Here is a 20,607-nt window from a genome sequence, read left to right on the forward strand (position 1 = left end):
TTGAAGAAGTATTCTCCATAGATAAAAAAGAATGTTTCAAAACACAATACACTAAAATATTTTGAGTGTCCCCTTCATGTAAAATCCTACCATACATGAAACAGACTTCTTTTTTCATATGAGTAACAAAAAACCTAACAGCAAGTACATCTTAACAGATAAAGGAACGGGATTTCCCTTTTTTATTTTCACTCACTTCCACCTCTTTCTACATCTTCTTGTAAGATCCACATTTCAATATTTTCATCAACCGCAAAGTTAGGATAACTCAAACATGTGCAAATAAAGATTCGCAGGCTGGCTGTACCGGTCAGTCCATCAAGACAGGCAGAGCTTTACCTATATTGTGCATATTGGTCTCCACAGTATAAAATGTGTGGCTTCAGGGGGATTGGGGGGAGGGGGGGAATGCTCAGCATTAGATGCCAGTTTCCTGAAGAGAAGTCACCTTTTAGGGTAAGGTACAGCTGCGAAAGCTGTGTAGTCAAGGAATCTTCCTGTATTTGTCTACTAAATAATGTATTTCCACACCAGTAATCACTTCTATCCAAATGGATCTATCCAAACCAAATGTTATTGCAGTAAAGCCAGCCTCTGATGAGGCACCCTGATCATTTAAAAAAAGACAATAGGTATCCTTGCAAAGCATTCTCGTGCTACAAACTGGTTCTTATATGGTGTTTTTGTAGGTTTTTTTTTTTTTCCTCAGAAGACAAACTTCCTTGAAAATTATTTAACTCCTTTTCTAAATTGAACTTTGTGCAACCCTTTGCTTTGAAGAGAAATGTTGAATCAATCCATATTCCAAAATGCCTTAGAAAGAAGAAAAATCCCAGCAGTAAATTCACCTAATTAAGTGGGGGTGTATCTAGCCCATAGGCTATTACTGCATCTCAGCTTTATATTTTTAAACATTCTATATGTGGAATAGGCAGTAAGCCCGCCTCATTATTTCTCAAATGAAGCTGAACAGATCTAACCCAAATTACAGCAAGATAAACCAGACAACTTAAGTGATGAAAATTGTATTTTTTCCTCTGCTTTAGGGACGCTTCTGGCTCATCTGTCCTTTGATCAAGGTGAGCCTGATAAAGCTGAAAATGACACTGTGACTGGATTGTACGAGATTATCTTTCCCCTGAGAAGTGATTTATTTTAGTAACTCTTGATGAATAAGAAACTTTCTGCTCCAACACGCTGCTCTTCTTGTGTGGGCATGGTTCCTTATTGCTTTGAGTGAGAGATCACATAGAAGAAACATAGAATATCAGTGGCTCCATCTTCTTTATGGTTCAAAGCCAAATTTCTGTTACAAGACAGACCTTCAGGGACCACAAGTTTCATAAAACATGAAAATTATTATCATTAGTTTGTAGGTTTAACTGCAAAAGTTACTGGCATATCTTCCACTTTTTGAGTGTGAGGAAAATCCAGTTTTGGTTTTGAGAGATCTCGCTTTGTAGAATTTGGGGTTTCTTGACCTGTAGATGATTCCAGGAGATGTTGCATGTTAAGTTTGAAAATGAGGCGAGGATCTGGTCCAGAAAGAGATGGGCAATTGCAGCTCTCTCTTATTTTAAGAGCCTGTGAATACATAGGAAAACAAATCAAGCTCATTTAAATAAGAAAAACAAAAAAGGTTTCAGTCAGTGATTTGGCTTTCCAGTAAGGTCTGCATTTGTACATAAAGCTTAGTGAGTATAATACTGAGTCTGAGAGCGAGTATAATACTGAGTCTGAGTTGTTACCGAACAACTTTTCAACAGAAACCAAGAATTGCTGAGAAAAAATGTAGCAATATGGTAAAACAATGGAGAAAAACGAAGAATGAAAATAATTTTCTCAGAGACAGTCTCTCAAAGAATGGATACTTGAAAAGGTACAGCATAAATAGATAGGAAGGTCTCCAACTATTTTACATGATACTTGTTCACAGCAGCACCTTTTACCTTTTAATTTACAATCACATGTAAATTAAAAGGACTGCATAAAAAAAAAAAAGGGCTGTGAATAATTTACTTCATCAGATATGTTCTATTATTGAAGCAACTATTATATAGATGTCTGGCTCAAATAAGGAGGGAAAAGCCTCCAATATCATAATGGACGTTTAACAATTCGGCACAGAGATCCAGATGGTTGAGCAGTATAGTTAAGGTCCAGTTACACAAGTGATCTCATCTCCAAGAAGCATTTGAATGCATAGCTTTCAAGTGTTCTAAGAAAACAATGTCTCTAGAAGGTAAAAATTTATTTGGATAAAAAGATTAGCACTAAGAGACCAAACTTTAAATTATTCCTGCTCACTGAGTAAGTGCCATTGCCTCCATTCTACAGATTAGAAAGTAGAGGCACAAAAGAGCCAAAGAATTTCCCAAAGAATCAAAAATCCACTAGCGCAGGCACACTCCCCTCACATCATTCTGCCTTGTGGGCAATCTGAGAAAGGTATGACAATAGATGGATCTCATGTGTCAAAGGCACTGTGTAGAAATTGGTATAAAACAGTATAAAGTCAGCTGTTTTAAGGATGCTTAAGTAGGTGTTCATTGTAATGAAGCTGAACTTACTTTAATTAGCCTATAGAAAAATGTCAGCGTGTTTTAGAGCTAACAATGGATACCACACAACTAAGTCCAATGCAGTACTTTGCAAGCAGTTGTACACAGATCTACTAGTCTCCACGGATTCTCCTACAAGATCCATTGAAACTAATCAAGAAAAGCAAGTTCCTATGCATCATATAGCAAAATATTCTATGTAGAATTTTAGAGGTTTCTACACCTCCACTGAGACCTATTTTTTCAAGATTTGCAAAATGAAACACCAACAAAACATGAAGTCAAAAACTAGCCTGATATTTAGCACTAATCAATGGTCACTGTGGTATAGTCACTTTTATGCAGTATTATCTGTATCTTAGCCTCAATTAACAGTATAAAAATATGGGCAGATTAACATCCAGCTTTATTTTTAATCCTTTCATGGGAAAATAAGTTCAAATGTTTATTTTATTCCACTTTTCTTCATAACAGTCAATTCTTGAAAAGTAATGGCCAGACCTGTCCTGAGTTGTAGCCAGGTGCCTCCTGACTAGAGACTGTTAGCCGAAAGCATGGGTTGATTCATTTGTTCTAGATGGATTAAAAAGGAAGAAGAGGGTAACAGTTTTCATAGCAGAACTACCACTGCACTTAAATAACAGAGCAGAAAGTTTTAATCTGCTTTACATACACTAGATTTGGCTGAAATATCAAATCAAATATTCCAGTACACCTATGCAGAAGTATTTGCCCATCATTTTGAAACAATTTGGCATCCTTCCACAGGAGACACTGGGAACATCTTATTACAGCAGATTTTAAAATAGAAGAGCAGAGCTTCTTAATTCCTTTCTTTCTATAAGAAGGTACCAAACTTCTCCCTAACTTTACTACAGTGAACTGAAAAAGAGTTTGCTGTAAATAGTTAGAAACAAATAGAATTTAACAACTGGGTTTGGAAAAGACACATTCCATGAATGTAGCAAGAGTTCCTCCAGCTGTTTCTTGCTGAAATGTAACATTCAAATTAAAGGATAGACAAGTCTGGATTAGGCATGCAAATACTCCTCTTGTCTACCTTTTAACAAATATGAATAAAGCTTTCAGTATTTGTTTTTCTACAGCATGATAGCCCATGTAGTCACCAAATCTAAGTGTACCACTGAACACTCCTCTGCTTCAGTGAACAATTAACTTCTAAATTGACATTTATGACAAACCAAGAGTTTTCTCTTGTTCTCTTCCAGAGCATAAGCTGCTGCAAGACTACATTAGTATCAAGCAGCATTATTCAAGGCAAATGGAAATATAAAGATTTATGCTTTATCCTGCAAAGGGTAACGCAATTCTCTTTTAAACTAATTTAGCAATTTTAAATTTCTGGTTTTCTTGGCTATATAGTGGCTGGCCTATTTCCATGGTTTCACTTACCTAAAATACTAAAGTCACAACAGCAAAAGTAAAAAACAATACTTCAGAGTTAACATTTTCACCCTCTGTATGTCTTTGCATTCTTGCTAGACATAAAGCTGTCCAAGGGGGTAGAAGGCATCTGCTCAACACCATCAACTCACACGCCATTAAAAAGACTACAGTTACGAGAATGGGAAGCTATGTTGACATGTCATCTCATTGTTAAAGACAGCTATGACTACACACTCTAGCAAAAGCAGTCTTTCTGTGTATGTTTGTGATGGCCATGCAAAATTCAACCCTAGTTAGAAAGTGTTCTTTCCCTGGCTCAGTTGACTGCTGCTATTTTTTTTTGTGCCAATAGCTCTGTAATGTTATTACGATGCCAGTAACAGGCTGAGGAGCTTACAGTATAATTTTTCCTGAAAAATAAAACAGACCAACATGGTCAGCCATACTGTACTTTCAAAATCACTAGCAACTTCATATCTGGTAATTTAATATTGCCCAAATAAATTGGTTTTTGACAGTTTGGGTAATAGGACAAGTAAAAGCATTCTTAATGAAGCACATGCATATGGATGTTATAATAAGAACATGTTTCACTGACTGTTTATAGTGAAGAGTGTTCTCAATAAAGACGACGGACAGAACTGAGACAAGGATAACTAGCTAGAGTGAGTACGCAGATTCACCTGGGAACTGAGAGTACTTTAATGCGGTTCCTTTCAGGTTAACCTTAAGAGAGAAGTACTGCTGTTCAGAATAAAGACCACTGCATGCTTACTGCTTCAGGAGATCTCAAATAAAACATCAAAACTATTGCTTCTAAGTAACAAAGGTGAAGCTGTTTTTCTTATCAATACAATTGCAGTCACATCCTGCAATGTGGTGGGAGGGGGGAAGGCATAGGAATTAGGGAGGTCCGTTTCATCCTACTGCTTTCATATAAAGCCTACCAGCAGAGACAAATACAGAAAAAAGTAGTTGTTAGCTCTCAGGATTAACCCTTCACCACTGTCAGAGATACCAGGCTAACTGCTGCACCTCAGCCCATCACAGTCTTTTGGAGTGCATCCTACCTCTCAGGCTGTCAGCTCGCTCAGTACAAAAGTCACATCACTCTCTTGTCCGCAAACCAGGCCAAGGGTTATAGTCTCTTGTGTATTATGTGCGATTACCTCGGCAGGGCTGACTTCTGCTCTGACTTTACAATTCTACAAAAAACTAAGAAATAGCACAAGCATGTAGGGAAAAGAAGGGAAAAAAAAAAATCAAGAAATTAAAAAATAAGAAACACTGAGTTGCAAAACGAATTACAATTAGCAGGCATAGGGAAGACAACGGGTTCTACAAACAAAGTAGTAGTAAAAAGATGATTAAAAGAATGGATAGGTTTGTTACTTAATGGAGAAGAAAAGCAACCTTTATACAATGCCAATGTTTCAAATCTTTCACTGCTTCTGTTGGCACAGAAAAGGAAAATGGTGACAAAATATTTAACAGCTTTATGGGGAGAATAGAAACATAGCTCAGCAATTTTATTCTTATTTTCCTTTAAATTTTCACATTGAAAGGGCTTAATTAATATATTTTGGTACTAGAACTATCTGAAGTAATCTTTACATCACAAGCAAAAGACAAATATACCAATGCATTTTTGAAAATGAAGTGAAATAAATGTATCTTCAACATCCAAAAGGCAGCAAACTGAGGCATAAGCAAGTACCCAAACAATAACAAAAATAATGAACAGCCAATGTGGATTTGACAAGAACAGATCTTGCCGAAGTAAATTAACTAACTTTTTTTTTTGGACAAATTAATTGACCTAGCAAACAAAAGAGAAGCAGTAGAGGTGACATTTCCCAACATAGTATTACTCTCGAAATGACCTCAACACAGCATTTCCACAAGAGTGGGAAACAGGAGTTACAATGAATCAAAAAAGGACTCTGAGCCAACAACATGATGCCCAAAAGTAAATGTCACATCAAGATGAATTTTTGTGTCACAGGCAAGGCTCAGTAGATAACCTTCTGCTTTATTCAGCACAACTGAGGCTTCAGCTGATGTAGAGTGCTCTATTTGAGCAACATACTAGAAAAGAAGGTAGACAAACTGTAGCAAGTCAGAGAACATTAAAATAAAAGGTTCAGAGATGAACTAGAAGGTCCTATGGCATCTCTCTGGCACTACACTTCCACAATTTTTCTCTCCAGAAGAATAGTAAGCATCCTGCCTGCTACTACAAAATTTTTTTTTTTTCAAAAATAAAATGCATAGGCCTTCATCGAGCATCTCACCACCTTCCTTGTAGGAATTGTAGGAGACTTCAGTTTCCTATTTAACAGCATATTCTGTTTTCCTAGTTTACAATCCAAATTTCTCCCAGTCTGAGAGGGAAATCCTTTAAAAACATGGTAAGTCTTTTTAATTTCCTTTATTTCCTTTCCAGGAGAGCACCACTTTGTAACTGCTCTATTATTTACTAATTCCTCAGCTTGACTGTAGCTTCCATCTTGTTCAGAAAACCAGATGCAAGATCTTTAAAAGACAGGGAGCAAATCAAATTAATTTTAATTATGTGAAACAAGAATCCCTGTGATATTCCTGCTTTAATTTACATTTCCTGAGACCGTTAAGTCACCTCATTGAGACATGCTATTTCATTACCTAAAGAAAAATTCTCACTTTGTATGATTGCATCATATTGTGAACTTGCTTAGAAGTCTGTAGAGAAACATCTGTGCAGCCTGAGAAGTCTAAAAACTTGTCCCTATTTCCTCCAGTTACAGTAGCTGGTCTAATAATAGATACCATATTGTCCTGAAAACCATTTCAGCTCCAAAACCATCAGCATATGAAACACAACAATGCTCACGATGGATCTGACACTGAGTCTTAAGAAGTACAGTTGCTTCACAGAGAGATACTAGAGAGATAAAAAGGCCCTTTTCAAAATCTGGCTTTTCCCCCTGGGCTCAGAGTATCTAATGGCCATTAATATATGGTAAACATACTGTTCTAAAAGGCTTTAAGCATATGAACAATAAACCAAAAGGGCACTAATACTGAAAAACAACAAAGCCCTGGGATTTCCTTTAAATGCCCGAGATCCAGCTTCAAGAAGGCAGCTCTCAAATGAAAGGGAGTCAGTGCTTCAGAGAAGCCTCCATTAACACCTCTACATACTTTGTTTCATTTTTATTCCACTTTTGTAGTATCAACCTCACTTATCTAGTGAATTTCTGTTAAAAACAGGAAGCTTTCAGCCCCTGCTTTCTCATCCTACTCCAAAGAATGTTTAAGGTAAGGGACAAATGAAAATATCTCCTCCTCATTTATCGTTTGGAAGAAAATTTCTTAGGAAGAGAAAGTGCCTATAAAAAGATGCAGGTTGCTCCACTTGCTAAACCACAAGAGATAAGACAGAAATAACATGACTGCCGGTTCCACGCAGTTGCTCAGTTATTTAACTTATTTCCTCAGTCCTGGGGTAGAACATATGAGGTAACTTATTTCATTACCACTTTATAAGCCAGTCCATAACTGTATGAAAATAAAGGATCCCGAACCCTTTATGTTCGATCTAACTAAAACTGAGGTTCCACAAGAAGTATAGTTTTCCATTCAAGCTGCTCTGATGTGTTAGAAAATCCATCAAAATAATCTCACAACCTGTTTTTTCAAAGTACAGAATTTGTGTATATTAATTTAAAATATTCAGTCTAGCCAGTCTCCAATATTCGGTCTAGCCAGTCTCCAACCTCCTACCCCTAACGCTGGTTTTGATTTATGCCATCATTTAGGATATTTACTGCATTCATTCTCATCAAAGGATTCATGAAAGTCTTTTTTTCTCCTTTGAAATCAGCCAACACATCAACATTTTAGTGCTCCCTCTGCCAATAAATCTTCAACTGTCTTTACAGTTTGGAATTTAGAAAGACTTAAAGTGACTGAGAGTTAAAAAAAAAAACAAACCAAAAAAGAGAGGAGGAAGAAGAAATTACCAATTGGCTATAAGAAAGGGAATTTCCAAACACAGTTTAGCTTGCTGAAAAACAGTCCTGAAGTACTTCAACACTATTTTAAAAAGAAAAAAGTAGGCAAAGCATAATCCATGTTATTTTTCTGTAGTTATAAACCCCACTATTTAAAGAAATAGTCAACAAACCAAGATTACTAAATTGGAACAGTTCTCATTAAGCTACCAGCAAGTAGCACAACAAATTAAGAGAATCCCCAAGTAGCTATCCACCTGGCATTCCTCTGAGAGGAAATCTGAAAGAAAGAACAGAGAAAAGATTGCAGGTTGATGGGCAATTCTGTGAATTAACTCAAGTTCCTTGGAGTGGGGTAAAATTTCCTCCTTGATGTGACAGAACAGAGATGTGAAGAAAAAAGCAGGCTGCAAAATCCACAGAGACCTATCATAACTAGGGCTATTAAGAAATCTTCTACTGGGGATCTGACATTCTTCTGAGGCACAGCTACTTGAGGTGTATTCAATCCCGCATCAGTGAGAAAGACACATAGGATGTAGTATTCTCTATTTGACAGCCTAGGGCTAGCTACCAAAGCAACAGAAGTCAAGACAGTTTAGGGATCCAACTTAAAAACCGGCTTCCAAAATGGCAAAAAAGAGAAAAGAATGGATGAGACCTGTGACAGCATCACATCTATACCAGGGAGGCCACTCAAAAGGAAAAATACTACACTTCTATGAGAATCAGAAAAGAAAATACCCTAGAATATAACTACATTTCACCTGTGCTATCTTAATTTTTTCTTCATTTAATAAAACCTTTAAGGTTGAAAGCTTTGTAACAGAAAATTTCTGTAATGATAAAGAGAAAGATAAGCATGATGCTAAAAGAGTAGACTCTGAATCAATACCAAAGCAGCTTGTGAATCAATACCAAACTAATTCTGGCAGCCTTCCTAAGAGGAGGAGACACACTTCCTTTAACTCTGCTCACCTCTGGGATAAGCCGGTCTAAGTGCTCAGCTCTATTTTCATGAGAAGGGTGTGTGGAAAGCCACTCTGGTAACTTGGGCTGCCCTTGAATGGCTTCTGCTAATTCCATCTGTTGCCAAAATACACTGCTTGCTCGTACATCCACACAAGCCTGAAAACAGAAAGGAAATGTATACACCACTATATTTTTAAAGTAATACAATACACATCCTAATGGGTATTGAATTACAAAAGACATCTTCAATTTTACACCTCTAAACCCTGTTGAGATGGTCCCTCTCATACCTGACGGGAAAAAGCTGTTCTAAAATATCTTGGCACAGTAAAAAAACCTCATCCAGATAGACACTGAATTTGTTCCTTTTAACATCTATGTAATTCCACCGACCTTCAAAAACTTAGACCCGAATTAGACAATTCAGGAGAAAAACATTCACAATTTCTGGCACGAACTTGCTCTTTAAAAAAAACTCAGCTGTTTATTCTAAGTTATATTTGCTAGACACAGTACAGCAAAGAACAAATTAATTATATCCACAGGTTTAGGCAAATTTACAGGAAGAAGTTTAGACTAAAAAATATAAAGTAATAATAATTCATACTTAAATATCTCTAAAATGAACTGCAAAGGCTTTTCTGTAAGTGATTACACTGCCTTTTTCAAGGATGATCTGTGTAATCCACAACAGATTAAAACAGTAATTCTGCAGAATTCCTATTTCTCTTCATAGAAGTATATATTAAACCATAGAAAGTCATGGAACACGAATTTTAATAATGGCATTTGTGTATCACCACCAGACTCCTTTATATTTGCATATAAGTGGAGGGGAAAAAAAAGATTTCTTACATTAATTTTAATTTGTTTAAGAGAAAGAGAGATGAGTACTTCAAAGCTAAAAAAAATTACTTCCCCCCCAAAATACAAAAGGGTGCTTTATCCTCTGAATTTATTTCTTAAAACTGTTATAAAAAATTATCTGCACAAGCAGATAAATGCTGAGATAGCACTTTGCTTATTTCTTTACAGTATGGCCCTACATCTTAGGTATTACAATGCAGTAAGCACCCACACAGCAGTCACGTTTTTTTCATGGATAATATTATTCCCTTAGATGACTTTAAACGACAAATGCAGTTTCAGTCCCAGAATCAAAGTTAATTTTAAAAGCCCTTCCTTGAAGAAATATTAATAATTATTAAGAAAATTCTTGTTATGCCATATTAACACTAGATGGTGCTGCTCTCATAGTTACCTAACATTTATCTAGATCTATTGCACTGAGCTAGAAATTAAATATTTCTTTTAGTTTCTTTACTTTAGAATTAAAATCCACAGGGACAAAAAAAAGTGACCGAAAAAACAAATTATGAAAAAAATGCTAAGTAGTTTCTGACCAGATTTCTTACTTATTTTACCAAAGCCTCATTATTTTTATGGCTGTATTTAAACTAAATCTTTAAATACTAGAACAATATTGATATACTTTGTAATCATCAGCAATCACAGAAAATATAATCATAGTATCAAAAAGTTCTTAAGTTTTACTGTATTGTTATAAGAATAGATACTATATATAAGAATATTTTAAGTGCACTACAATATAGCAAAGCATTCCTTAGAACTTCCCACAATAGATGGAAACTAAGTGAAACAAAAATTTAAAAGGCAATTTATATCTTACTCTTACGGAAGCTCACTATTTGGCATTCTCCTCTTTATAAATATGTAGCTTTTTCTTCTAATAGTAATAAACTATATAGAAAGTATACTGTGCAGCTAATAGTGCACAACTTCACAAACTTCGATTTTATAACATACAATTTATCCAGAATTACTTTGTCTTTCCCTACAAACTGTTTTATTTCCCATTACTTCACTAATCTACGTATCTTCAAAATTTTGGGAACCCTCCCACACACAATTTACCTCTATATGAAGTGTGAAACTCCCTCTGATAATAATAGAAACCAAGAAGTGTCTGGTAAATTACTAATAAAACAAACCAGTTGTAGTTACCTTTGCTGCAAACTGAAGTCCCACTTTATCAGCTTCAGCTTCCAATGTTCTGCTGTATGGTCTATCAAACATAAACTGCAAAGAAGCACATCAAAGCTGTATTTCTTGGTTTTGAATGTGTAGAAAGCTAGAGTGTTGTAGCTATTTTTCTAGCCTCATAAGAAATAGTGTTTATCTATCACGTTCACATAGCGTGTGATCAGTTATAATTTTCTTAATGTAGTCTTTAATTCCATTATATGTAAATAATTGATCCTATATTCAGTGGAAATTTATTCAAATTATACATATATTTGTGGCCACTCTCGAAGAATTTTGCAGCAACCGAAGGATCAATGCCAACTTTAGAATTTTTTCATTTTACTCTGTTATTGGCATTAAGATATCTGTTGTAGCAACTGTATGTAAAAATTCCAGTGGCTCCCTTAAACTTTTATGATGACTGTTTTTAAGCCTGGTATGATTGATTTTGTATGATAAACAGCCCACAGTATAGAACATAGCCATAAACATTTCCATGCAGAAATCACTCCTTTGTCATGATTATCCCCCAATACAAGTTGCAAATTGCCCTTGAGAAATCAAACTGGAGGACATAAATCTGACCAACTCCTCTCCCTTTTTTCTAGGGTATGACAATGTATTAACACACCCTAAGAGACAGTGGTAGTGTTCTCACATGGTTATTTAGTCATAGATACCATCTTCTGGCATATGTAATGCACGTAGATTTGGGCAGTCTTGCCCTAATACCTCAGGTTATAGTAAATGCAAATCAGGACTTGTTAAAACAGCCTGCTCCTGCAGAGATAAGGAGTATGTAACAACATTCTGGTTTGGGCATCAATTAGGAAATATCAACTGAAGAATGGGGATGTGCAAGGTTAGTGAAGTGATAAAGGTTTTATCAGCTCTTCATCTAGTTATAAAAATACGTCCTCCTTATAAGTTCCAGGGGGGAAAAAAAAAAAAAAAAAAGACAAAATAGATAGAAATGAAGAGCACTAAAGCAGCATCCCAATCCCTTGAGTATATAAAGGTATGGGTCATTTTTTGTTTCTTTCTGAAGTAGTACTGATAGTTTTTCTTTACTAGATCAAAAATAAAAGCCAACCAAAGCTGATCCTCTCCATGTTTTTTAAAGGCATATATGCTGGTTTATAAGTGAGCATAGATGAGGTCACTTTCTAAATTCTTAGTTTCCTTACAGACCTTAAACACTGTAATTATAAATATATTTTTTAAATCCTCTGACGATAAAGTCATTACTTGAAGTGGAATATATAATTCTATTGCTTTGAAAAGTGCTCCGGGTCTACTGGAGTGCATATATTCACTAAACAGCAAAGATATCCCCAGCTAGCCTGTCATATATTCCTGAAGCACCAACTCCCAGTTAGCCAGATAAACTATTTCACAGAATCATTAAGGTTGGAAAAGACCTTTCAGATCATCAAGTCCAACCATCAACCCAACACCACCATGCCCACTAAACGAAATCCTGAAGTGCCTACACTTTTTTTGAACACTTCCAGTGATGGTGACTCCAACCACCACCCTGGGCAGCCTGTTCCAATGCTTGACCACTCTCTCCATAAAGAAATTTTTCCTAATATCCAATCTAAACCTCCCCTGTGCAACTTGAGGCCATTTCCTCTTGTCCTCTCACTAGTTACTTGGGAGAAGAGACCAACACCCTCGTCGCCACAACCCCCTTTCAGGTAGTTGTAGAGAGTGATAAGGTCTCCCCTCAGCCTCCTCTTCTCCAGACTGAACAACCCCAGTTCCCTCAGCTGCTCCACATAAGACTTGTGCTCCAGCCCCCTCACCAGCTTCGTTGCCCTTCTCTGGACACGCTCCAGCACCTCAACATCCTTCTTGTAGCGAAGGGCCCAAAACTGAACACCGGATTCGAGGTGCAGCCTCACCAGAGCCAAGTACAGGGGCACAATCACTTCCCTACTCCTGCTGGCCACACTATTTCTGATACAGGCCAGGATGCTGTTGGCCTTCTTGGCCACCTGGGCACACTGCCAGCTTCTATTTAGCCAGCTGTCAACCAGCACCCCCAGGTCCTTTTCCGTGGGCAAATCATTGTTAAACTATTTGTTTAATTAGTACATATTTTTCAGAGAGGGAAACGAAACTGGTAACAGGCAACAGGACTACCCAAAGCACTAACTGTAATAGAGGCTTAAACAAGCAGGCCATTTTCTATTTCTTCAGTTACAACAACTTGTGGGTTTCCTCTCTGGGAAGTTTACAACAATTTTAAGTAAGCAGGGGTAGCATCCATCTCAAAAAAAATTTGCAGAAGATTAAGAACTAGGAAATTGATGTTCTGAATGCATGTGTCTTAATAGACCATCTAGAGAGAGAGATGTGGGACAGCAAGATGGCAATAAAAACATCAGCATCTAAACTCTTACCCCTTAAATAGTTTTATTTGCATTTACAGTTAAGTACAGGGGTATGACTATTTACCTGTATGTCTATCCCAATGCTACCAGCAAAAATATGGCTGTATTGTTAGAAATAAATACAACACTAATGCAATCTGTAGTTCAGGACCTACCGTGCTACAGCTTGCAGAAACAGGGATGGCATCTGAAGAAACTATCATCCTTTAATTGACGTTATTTCCTTTACTCTTCCTCTATGTATCTGCTCTTGACCAGTCCCAGACAATATACGAGCCTAACCAGACTCTGATGTGATTCCATATAGCAGTTTCTATGCTGGATACAGCTTATGACCAAGTAGGGTTCCAGATCTGTTATGTTCTGATCATTACCAAAATTTCATTAACATACGAGAGACTTAAATGCTTCCTCTGCAATTTTTTAGAATTCTACGTGTTTCTTCTTCAGATCTAAAATTAAAACTATAAAATAATCTGAATCTCTTGAGAAAACTTGGGCTCTCTTTCACAGTGTGCTTCTAGCCAATAAAGGTTTGGCAGTGGTCACATTAAAGAGTCTTGAGGCATCTAACATACAATATTACTCGTCTGCTACTGAAAAGTGAATTAAAAAAAAAAACTTTTTTGAATGTGCTGGAATGAAAAATTAGATCTTCAAAATCTGATCTGAAATCCTTGTCAGAAATTGGACATAATAAAGATGACAGATTTGATTTTTCAAATCAATTACCAGAGCTGTCTGTGTTTGTTAAAGAAAAGGAAGTTCCAGGTAAGTTGACTATCCAAAATTGCCAGTGTCCACATGGAATACAAATCTGACGGTGTGACAAGAAAGGGAATATGAAGTGCTGTATCTCTACATACTAGTGTGCAGGACATGAATAAAACTCAGTCATGCTCTGTGCTATTCCAAGAATAATTCCTAAGCTTTAGTTCCTATGTAAAATAATTGCTGCCGTAAAAACAAAGCCAACATGTTTCAGGTCAGAAATATAGGACTAAAGAACAATCATGAATGAATCTCATAAGAGAAATTAACAATTTCTTAAGGCAAGGAAACCCATTAGCTTTGGAGAAAAAAGCAGAACTGGAGCTACCGTGACAAAAGGCCTACAAAGAATCACTGGAAACTACTTACCATCAATAATAAAAAATGAACAATGGTCAGCAGGTTAAAGAGTTAAACCTCTGAGGACATTAAAGAAAAAAAAAAAATATTGAAACAGAAGCAAGTACTGCAATGCAGCTTAAATAACGCTTTCATAGAGTGGGATGCTAGAACTTCCGAAAGCAAAATAGAGTTATGGAACAAGAAGAAAAGAAACATCCTGAGAAAATGTGCAGAAAGATTCATTTTCACCTAAGCACAATAGGCAAATTTTCAATGGAGGAAACAAACAGACTTTGTACTCCTGGGTGACTAACAAACAAAAATTTCTATTCAGCACTTCTTGTATATGGGATGAAAACTTTGCAAGTACTAATGACTTATTTATTCTGCATTACATATGCGTATGATTAATGTTACTGAAGATGAGTTTGATCAGACTTTTGAAGCAGGACATTACTGTAAAATACCGCATATCTAATAGATCTTTCCTATAGCACACTATAGGACTATTGAGCTTAAACACAGATTGTATTTGCAACCGAAAGCGCAACTCCAATGCACGATGCTAAAATATGCCAAGTTGCAGTTAGCCTATAAGAGGAGAAAAGATGCTGACAGAGAGTTAAATCTTGCTGTCTGAATTATGAGCAGTCTCAGGATTGATTCACACTTTCTTTTTTCCAAATTCAGCTCTTCAAAATGCTGGCTAGCATTCATCAATGTATTGGTTTCTCAGCTACTTGTACTAATATCCAAGCTCTTTAGAGATAATTTATGTGCAGAAACCACACATCTACCCATTAGCATAAGAACTACCAAAACAGATTGGTTATGTTCAATTTCATGTTTTTGAGGAACCGGGGGAAATATCTGGAAAGGCATCAAGAGAATTCAAAGAAACCAAAGAGCTCTTTCACTTAAATTCAGGTTGTTCAAGTTTTATGATGTAAGCAAAATTTCTCTTAAAAAACCCCAACTTTTTAAGGAAGAAGTGGATCAGTAACTGTCCGGAGGCAGACAGTAAATTAGACTGCTGAAGAAAAGCGGCACCACAATGCCTCTGAGTTTTACTTTATTGGAATACATGTTGTCTGAAAAGATTATTTCAGTAAGTTTTATTATAGCAAGGTTTATACTAAGAGTGTTTAGATTCTCAATTTTCTTATCTTGGAAAGCATTCTTACCACTAACATTGTATTTAAAGAATTCCATATATTTTGTTTGGTTTAGAAACAATTTAACAACTACTCAAAATAAAAACACGGTATTTCAACACATACTACTTTAGAGGGTGAGCTACATTTCAAAAAGACAATCATCTAACTTAATTAGCAAGCAGCTACTCAGGGCCTGTCCCACAAAATCCACTCATTTAGGGAGATCTAAAGTTCTTCAAGACAACAAATGAAAACATACATCAACTAAAGCAGATGCAGATTTATAAAAACGTTTCACTCAAAAACATACTCAAATATTAATTTTTGCTTATAATATTTCTCCTCTTGCCTTTTTCCCCAAACATACTGTTTTGTGGTACTATCTCCCCAAGATTAAAAGTGCTTTTCCCTGGAACTCAGGAAGGATAATATGAAATGTCCGTCTTACCTCCTGCAACTTGCTCTGAATCCACTGGCCAACAACTGCCAAACTATCACGAGGACAGATGGCCCAAATCATAGTGAGAAAGATGAGTGATAGAAAATCCAAGAAGTGAACCAGACTGGCTTTCTCTGCCTGCAAATAGAAATTGTCCTGTTTTGATTCCTTACTATCTGATGTTTCTTTAGAACATAACAGGATTTGGAAGCACTTTAAAAATCACTGATTATTTTCTACGCAGCCACAGAAACAGGGCAAGCACAAGCTCCCCTGCTTACATAAAAAAAATCCAGTTGGATACAAGGTACTGCCAGTCTAGAATCCACACCAACTGCATAAATATGGCTGGAACAAATACATTTTGACAATTTGAGCGATTCAAAGCTTGAGATAGGATGATGGCAGCATGCAGACTGACTTCTTTAGTAAAAAAGGCCATGAAACACCTCAGTTGGAATGAAAAATCTATGAAAAGACCTAGAAGACTGTTCTTTACATTAATTTGGTAAGAGATAGACATAATTTAGACAGGAACACTAATGGGATAAGGGGACACTAGGCATAATGTATTTATTTGATTTCTGTTGCATTCCTTTAATTTCAGAAACTGAGAGATCCTGAAGTAAGAAATTGAAATTCTTCTGGTTTTCAGAGCTCTATTTGACATGCAACAAATTGATTTGAGCACTAATAAGCCAGATCATGCAATACTTCTTTCTATGCCAGTTGGGTGACACAGGTTCCATACAAACAAGGTAAAGTTTTTTTATTATTTGAAATGTTTTTTGGGGTTTTTTTTGAAGTTTAACAAGTTAGTTGGCTCAACTGAGCCCAAGAAACTATGATGTGAACTGTTGCTCATCCAAAATCGTACAAGATGCAGTAAAGCAATTTTCTTGTATTTCCACTGCCTTCAAAATGTATTAACCATTTCCAGATTATTTTTGCAATTTTAGCAGCATCTTTATGTTTACAGGGTTCTCACTATGTCTTCTCAAACTGATGGATGGGTAATGAATACAATTATTTTAAATTACGTGCACAGAAAGAAACCAATTCGGAGGCAAAGCATAACTTTCTAGCAAATCACCTCAATCTAGAACAACATGAGCCATATTTCTATATCATCCTCTTTTTTTCATAGTTGTACCTACAAAGCACAACAAAATTATTACATCCATTCTGTTAAAATGGCAAAGAACTACCTATTTCAACACATCCAAGTCAGGATATGGAAAAATTAAGTCTGTGAAAGCAGTCATTGGTAAATGCAGAATCAAACTCCAGGTTTGATTCTAGAATTTGGCATTCTAGAATTTGGCATTCTAAAACTGTGTGATACTATAATAAAAATATAATTTATTTGGAGTAATTTATTAAAGTTATCCACTTTGTAAGTATCAACAAGTACAGGAGTAACAAACCAAGTTGCTGAGTGCCTCTATTCCTTATGCCTGTACTATAGGAGGAGAGAAACATTAAATGACTGTTAACAGTGAGCCATAATCCATCTGTACAGTTATGAAAAAAGCACTGGCAAACTTTGTGCTAACACTGACTACTACAGGACTTCTGACAGTTATTAAGTACTACATGAGTAAAAAGGATATACTGTAGCAGAATACTCTCAAACTCTTATTTTTCATTAAATAGAAAGAGTCACACTGAAACATTGGTTGGCAGCGATAGGAAAAATCTTAACTAAAGTAATTAGAATTATTTTAGGAATTTTAGACAGCTTTCTTTAAATACTTACTGCATGTTCCAGCACAGCGTGAGCTATTTCATGTCCCAAAATGAAAGACAGCTGATGAATATCAGAAACTGCATTTAGCAATCCAGTGAAAACAAACACTTGACCATTCTGTAAACAAAAAGAGAGTGAAAATTAAGTAGAAGACAGATAAATAAAATGCTGTTTCAATATTACCAATAATTTTTGTATTGGGTTCAACTTACTGGAAGCACAAAAGCATTTACACCTGGTTCGTCTACCACATGGATAACCCACTTGAGCGCCGAGACCTGTGGGATGTCCTTATTGCTTTCATATAAATGACCAACAACTCTCTCCACAACCTGATAGCGTGCATCTGTCTCAGGTAACATTTTACTTTTGAATTCCTCCATCCACTGAAGAAAAAAAAAAAGAATTCGTTGATTGCCATGCCAAACAAACACAGAGTAAATGACTAATTGGTAAACTAATTTAGTGGCTACAAAAAACTGCAACTTCGTTAAATCTATATTTTAATAGATCTTTCCTTCATATAGCCATATATTAGAGTTCATTCTTTCAGACCCACAAGTTAAATATTAATAAACTTAAAAGGAAGTAAACTGACCACAAATCAAAAATAAGATAGTATAAGCTTGGCCCTACAGCCTCCTAATACACAGTTAAAGTTAGCATCACCATTTGGCAAACCTTTCTATACCTTCCTGAGTTTCCATCTGAATTTACAATTTTTCTGTATCTGCATATTTCTGTTGTAATTTGTAAGGTGGAAAAATTTAAACAAAAGATGAAATTTGAATATATCCTTGTACTAATTCTGCTCTTATCTCACATTCTCTGTCAGACAGGAATACAATGACATTTGTATATGTATTATCAAGTATCACTGGCTTTAGAATGGAAAGTCACAGAACTCAAAGTTACAGAAATTAGTGCCATGAACAGTTTAAAAGAAAGCAGTTCAATAAAAATGAGCTGATCCACTGAAAAAAAAAAAAAGTAGTAGAATTATATGCAGGTGAAGAGTATATGGACAGCTTAGAACAGAGGACCTTTAACAAGTGCCAAAAAATGCCCAAATCAGCACAGAAAATGAGACAGATCTCAGCATTTTATTTATTATTTATTAGCTACACTTTTATTGCTCTTACCAGATTTCTGTATTTCTTGTTATATTACAATAGCCCAGTTGGAAACGTTTGCCATATACAAAGGGAACTCTTGTGGGGACAAGAGGAGGGGGTAACTGATGGAGGTGCACTGCAGGGTTCTGGGCACAAAGTTCAAAACTTATCAAGGACACCAAAAGGTTTGTTTGCCCATCTCATTAATCGGACTATCTTATCGCTTAAAAAAAAGCATTAACAGTTTTAAAGTATTTTGACTTTTTCTTTAAAATCTTACCATATCATATTCCATCTGTGCCAGTTCCCTAAAATGCTCTTTTCCAAACATCAACAGTCGTGCACGCCCAGTGATGGGTGTTTCCTCCAAGTGAGTAAAATAAAACATAACAAATAAAACTCCTAAGCTACTGACACCCAGGAGAATTTTCCATTTGTTTTTTCTTGCACTTTCTTTAAAAAGTTCCCGTTTATTAGGAGGAAGTGCCTTCCACCAATTTCTTATGCTCCTGTAAGATACAAACAGTGTTAACTTAGGACATAGGTAAAAAGGAATTTGCTAGTGTCTGCCCTTGCTGTATTCTCTATTACAGTCTCGCCTCATGTAAGAGCTTATGGAAGCTTATACTGTAATTGGCTTCTACCCCACTCCATTTCTTCCCTCCCACAGGAGAGGAAGGAATGCACCTTAGTGCCTTGGTTCACCTCCCTCTACCATATGTAAATGTGAACAAGAGCAAAAGATACATCCAACACCTCTGATAATGGAAACAACTTCCTGCTGAGCTGTCAGTCCAGGCCCCAGTCCTACAAAATTTTGCACAGAGATTAAAATGAAAACACTACAAATACACCTACCATTCTCCATAAATTCATGCACACATCTTTGCATAATGCGGTTTTACACTGAGAGACAAAGTAAGATAATATTTTACCTGCCAAGAATGATAGCAAATAATTTCTGAGCTGGCTTAACAATAATCCAGAAAAGAGGAACTGGTGCAGCCTGAAATGATGGTGATGTATGAAAAGACCTGATGATCTGAATGTCCCAAGCAGAAAAATTATGTGTGAGTTGTTCTACAGAACTGATCTGGAGGGGTGTGATCTTCTCCCCTGATGACCAAAAAGACTGGAAGCTAAATCTTTCTGAACTGTGGTGTGCATTCTGGCATACTTCTGTAGTTGGGACATTCAAAAGACACCTCAATCCTTTACTGATAAAGTTTCTATAGGAGTCAGGACTTCCAGTCAAAACACAGTTCCTAGTATTTCCACTCAAATCCAGCCTTTGGCATCTCCCTCGTGTACAACTGACTTCACTTTGGCAATGTCGTGTGTAAGACCTGTACAGATTATTGCACTTCGCCTGCTTGGTCAAAGAAGCCAAATGAAAGAAAATACAGTTCCTGCCCGGCAGCTTTAGACCACACGTGATACTCATAGCTTCTTTGGTTGGTTACCCTGAAACAAAGAAAAAAATAGCAGAGAGGTATTAAGAAAACCACCCAAACACAAAACTCTGAAACGTTACTTCATCCGAACAGATACCATGTATTTGTTTGCCAACAGTTGCATTGCATAAAAAAGTCAGTTACAACTGCATCCTGTTGTAGTTTTAAGGTACCAACCTGCTTTCAACTGCGAAAAAGT

At 36.3% G+C, this 20,607-nt stretch overlaps 1 protein-coding gene across 1 annotated transcript; it reads right to left on the reverse strand.

The window, feature by feature from the left end:
• Window positions 1–1,365: 1,365 nt before the first annotated feature.
• OMA1 (OMA1 zinc metallopeptidase) lies at window positions 1,366–20,398 on the reverse strand (the record flags this gene model as incomplete). Its single annotated transcript, XM_082003005.1, has 8 exons — window positions 1,366–1,584; window positions 8,942–9,091; window positions 10,961–11,035; window positions 16,099–16,227; window positions 17,849–17,956; window positions 18,052–18,225; window positions 19,235–19,463; window positions 19,890–20,398. 8 exons carry the CDS (start codon window positions 20,396–20,398, stop codon window positions 1,366–1,368), a joined length of 1,593 nt encoding a protein of 530 aa, XP_081859131.1.
• Between the last annotated feature and the right edge of the window lie 209 nt (window positions 20,399–20,607).

Source organism: Phaethon aethereus (genome assembly GCF_964289735.1).
Source record: "Phaethon aethereus genome assembly, chromosome: 8".
Taxonomy (NCBI): Eukaryota; Metazoa; Chordata; class Aves; order Phaethontiformes; family Phaethontidae; genus Phaethon; species Phaethon aethereus.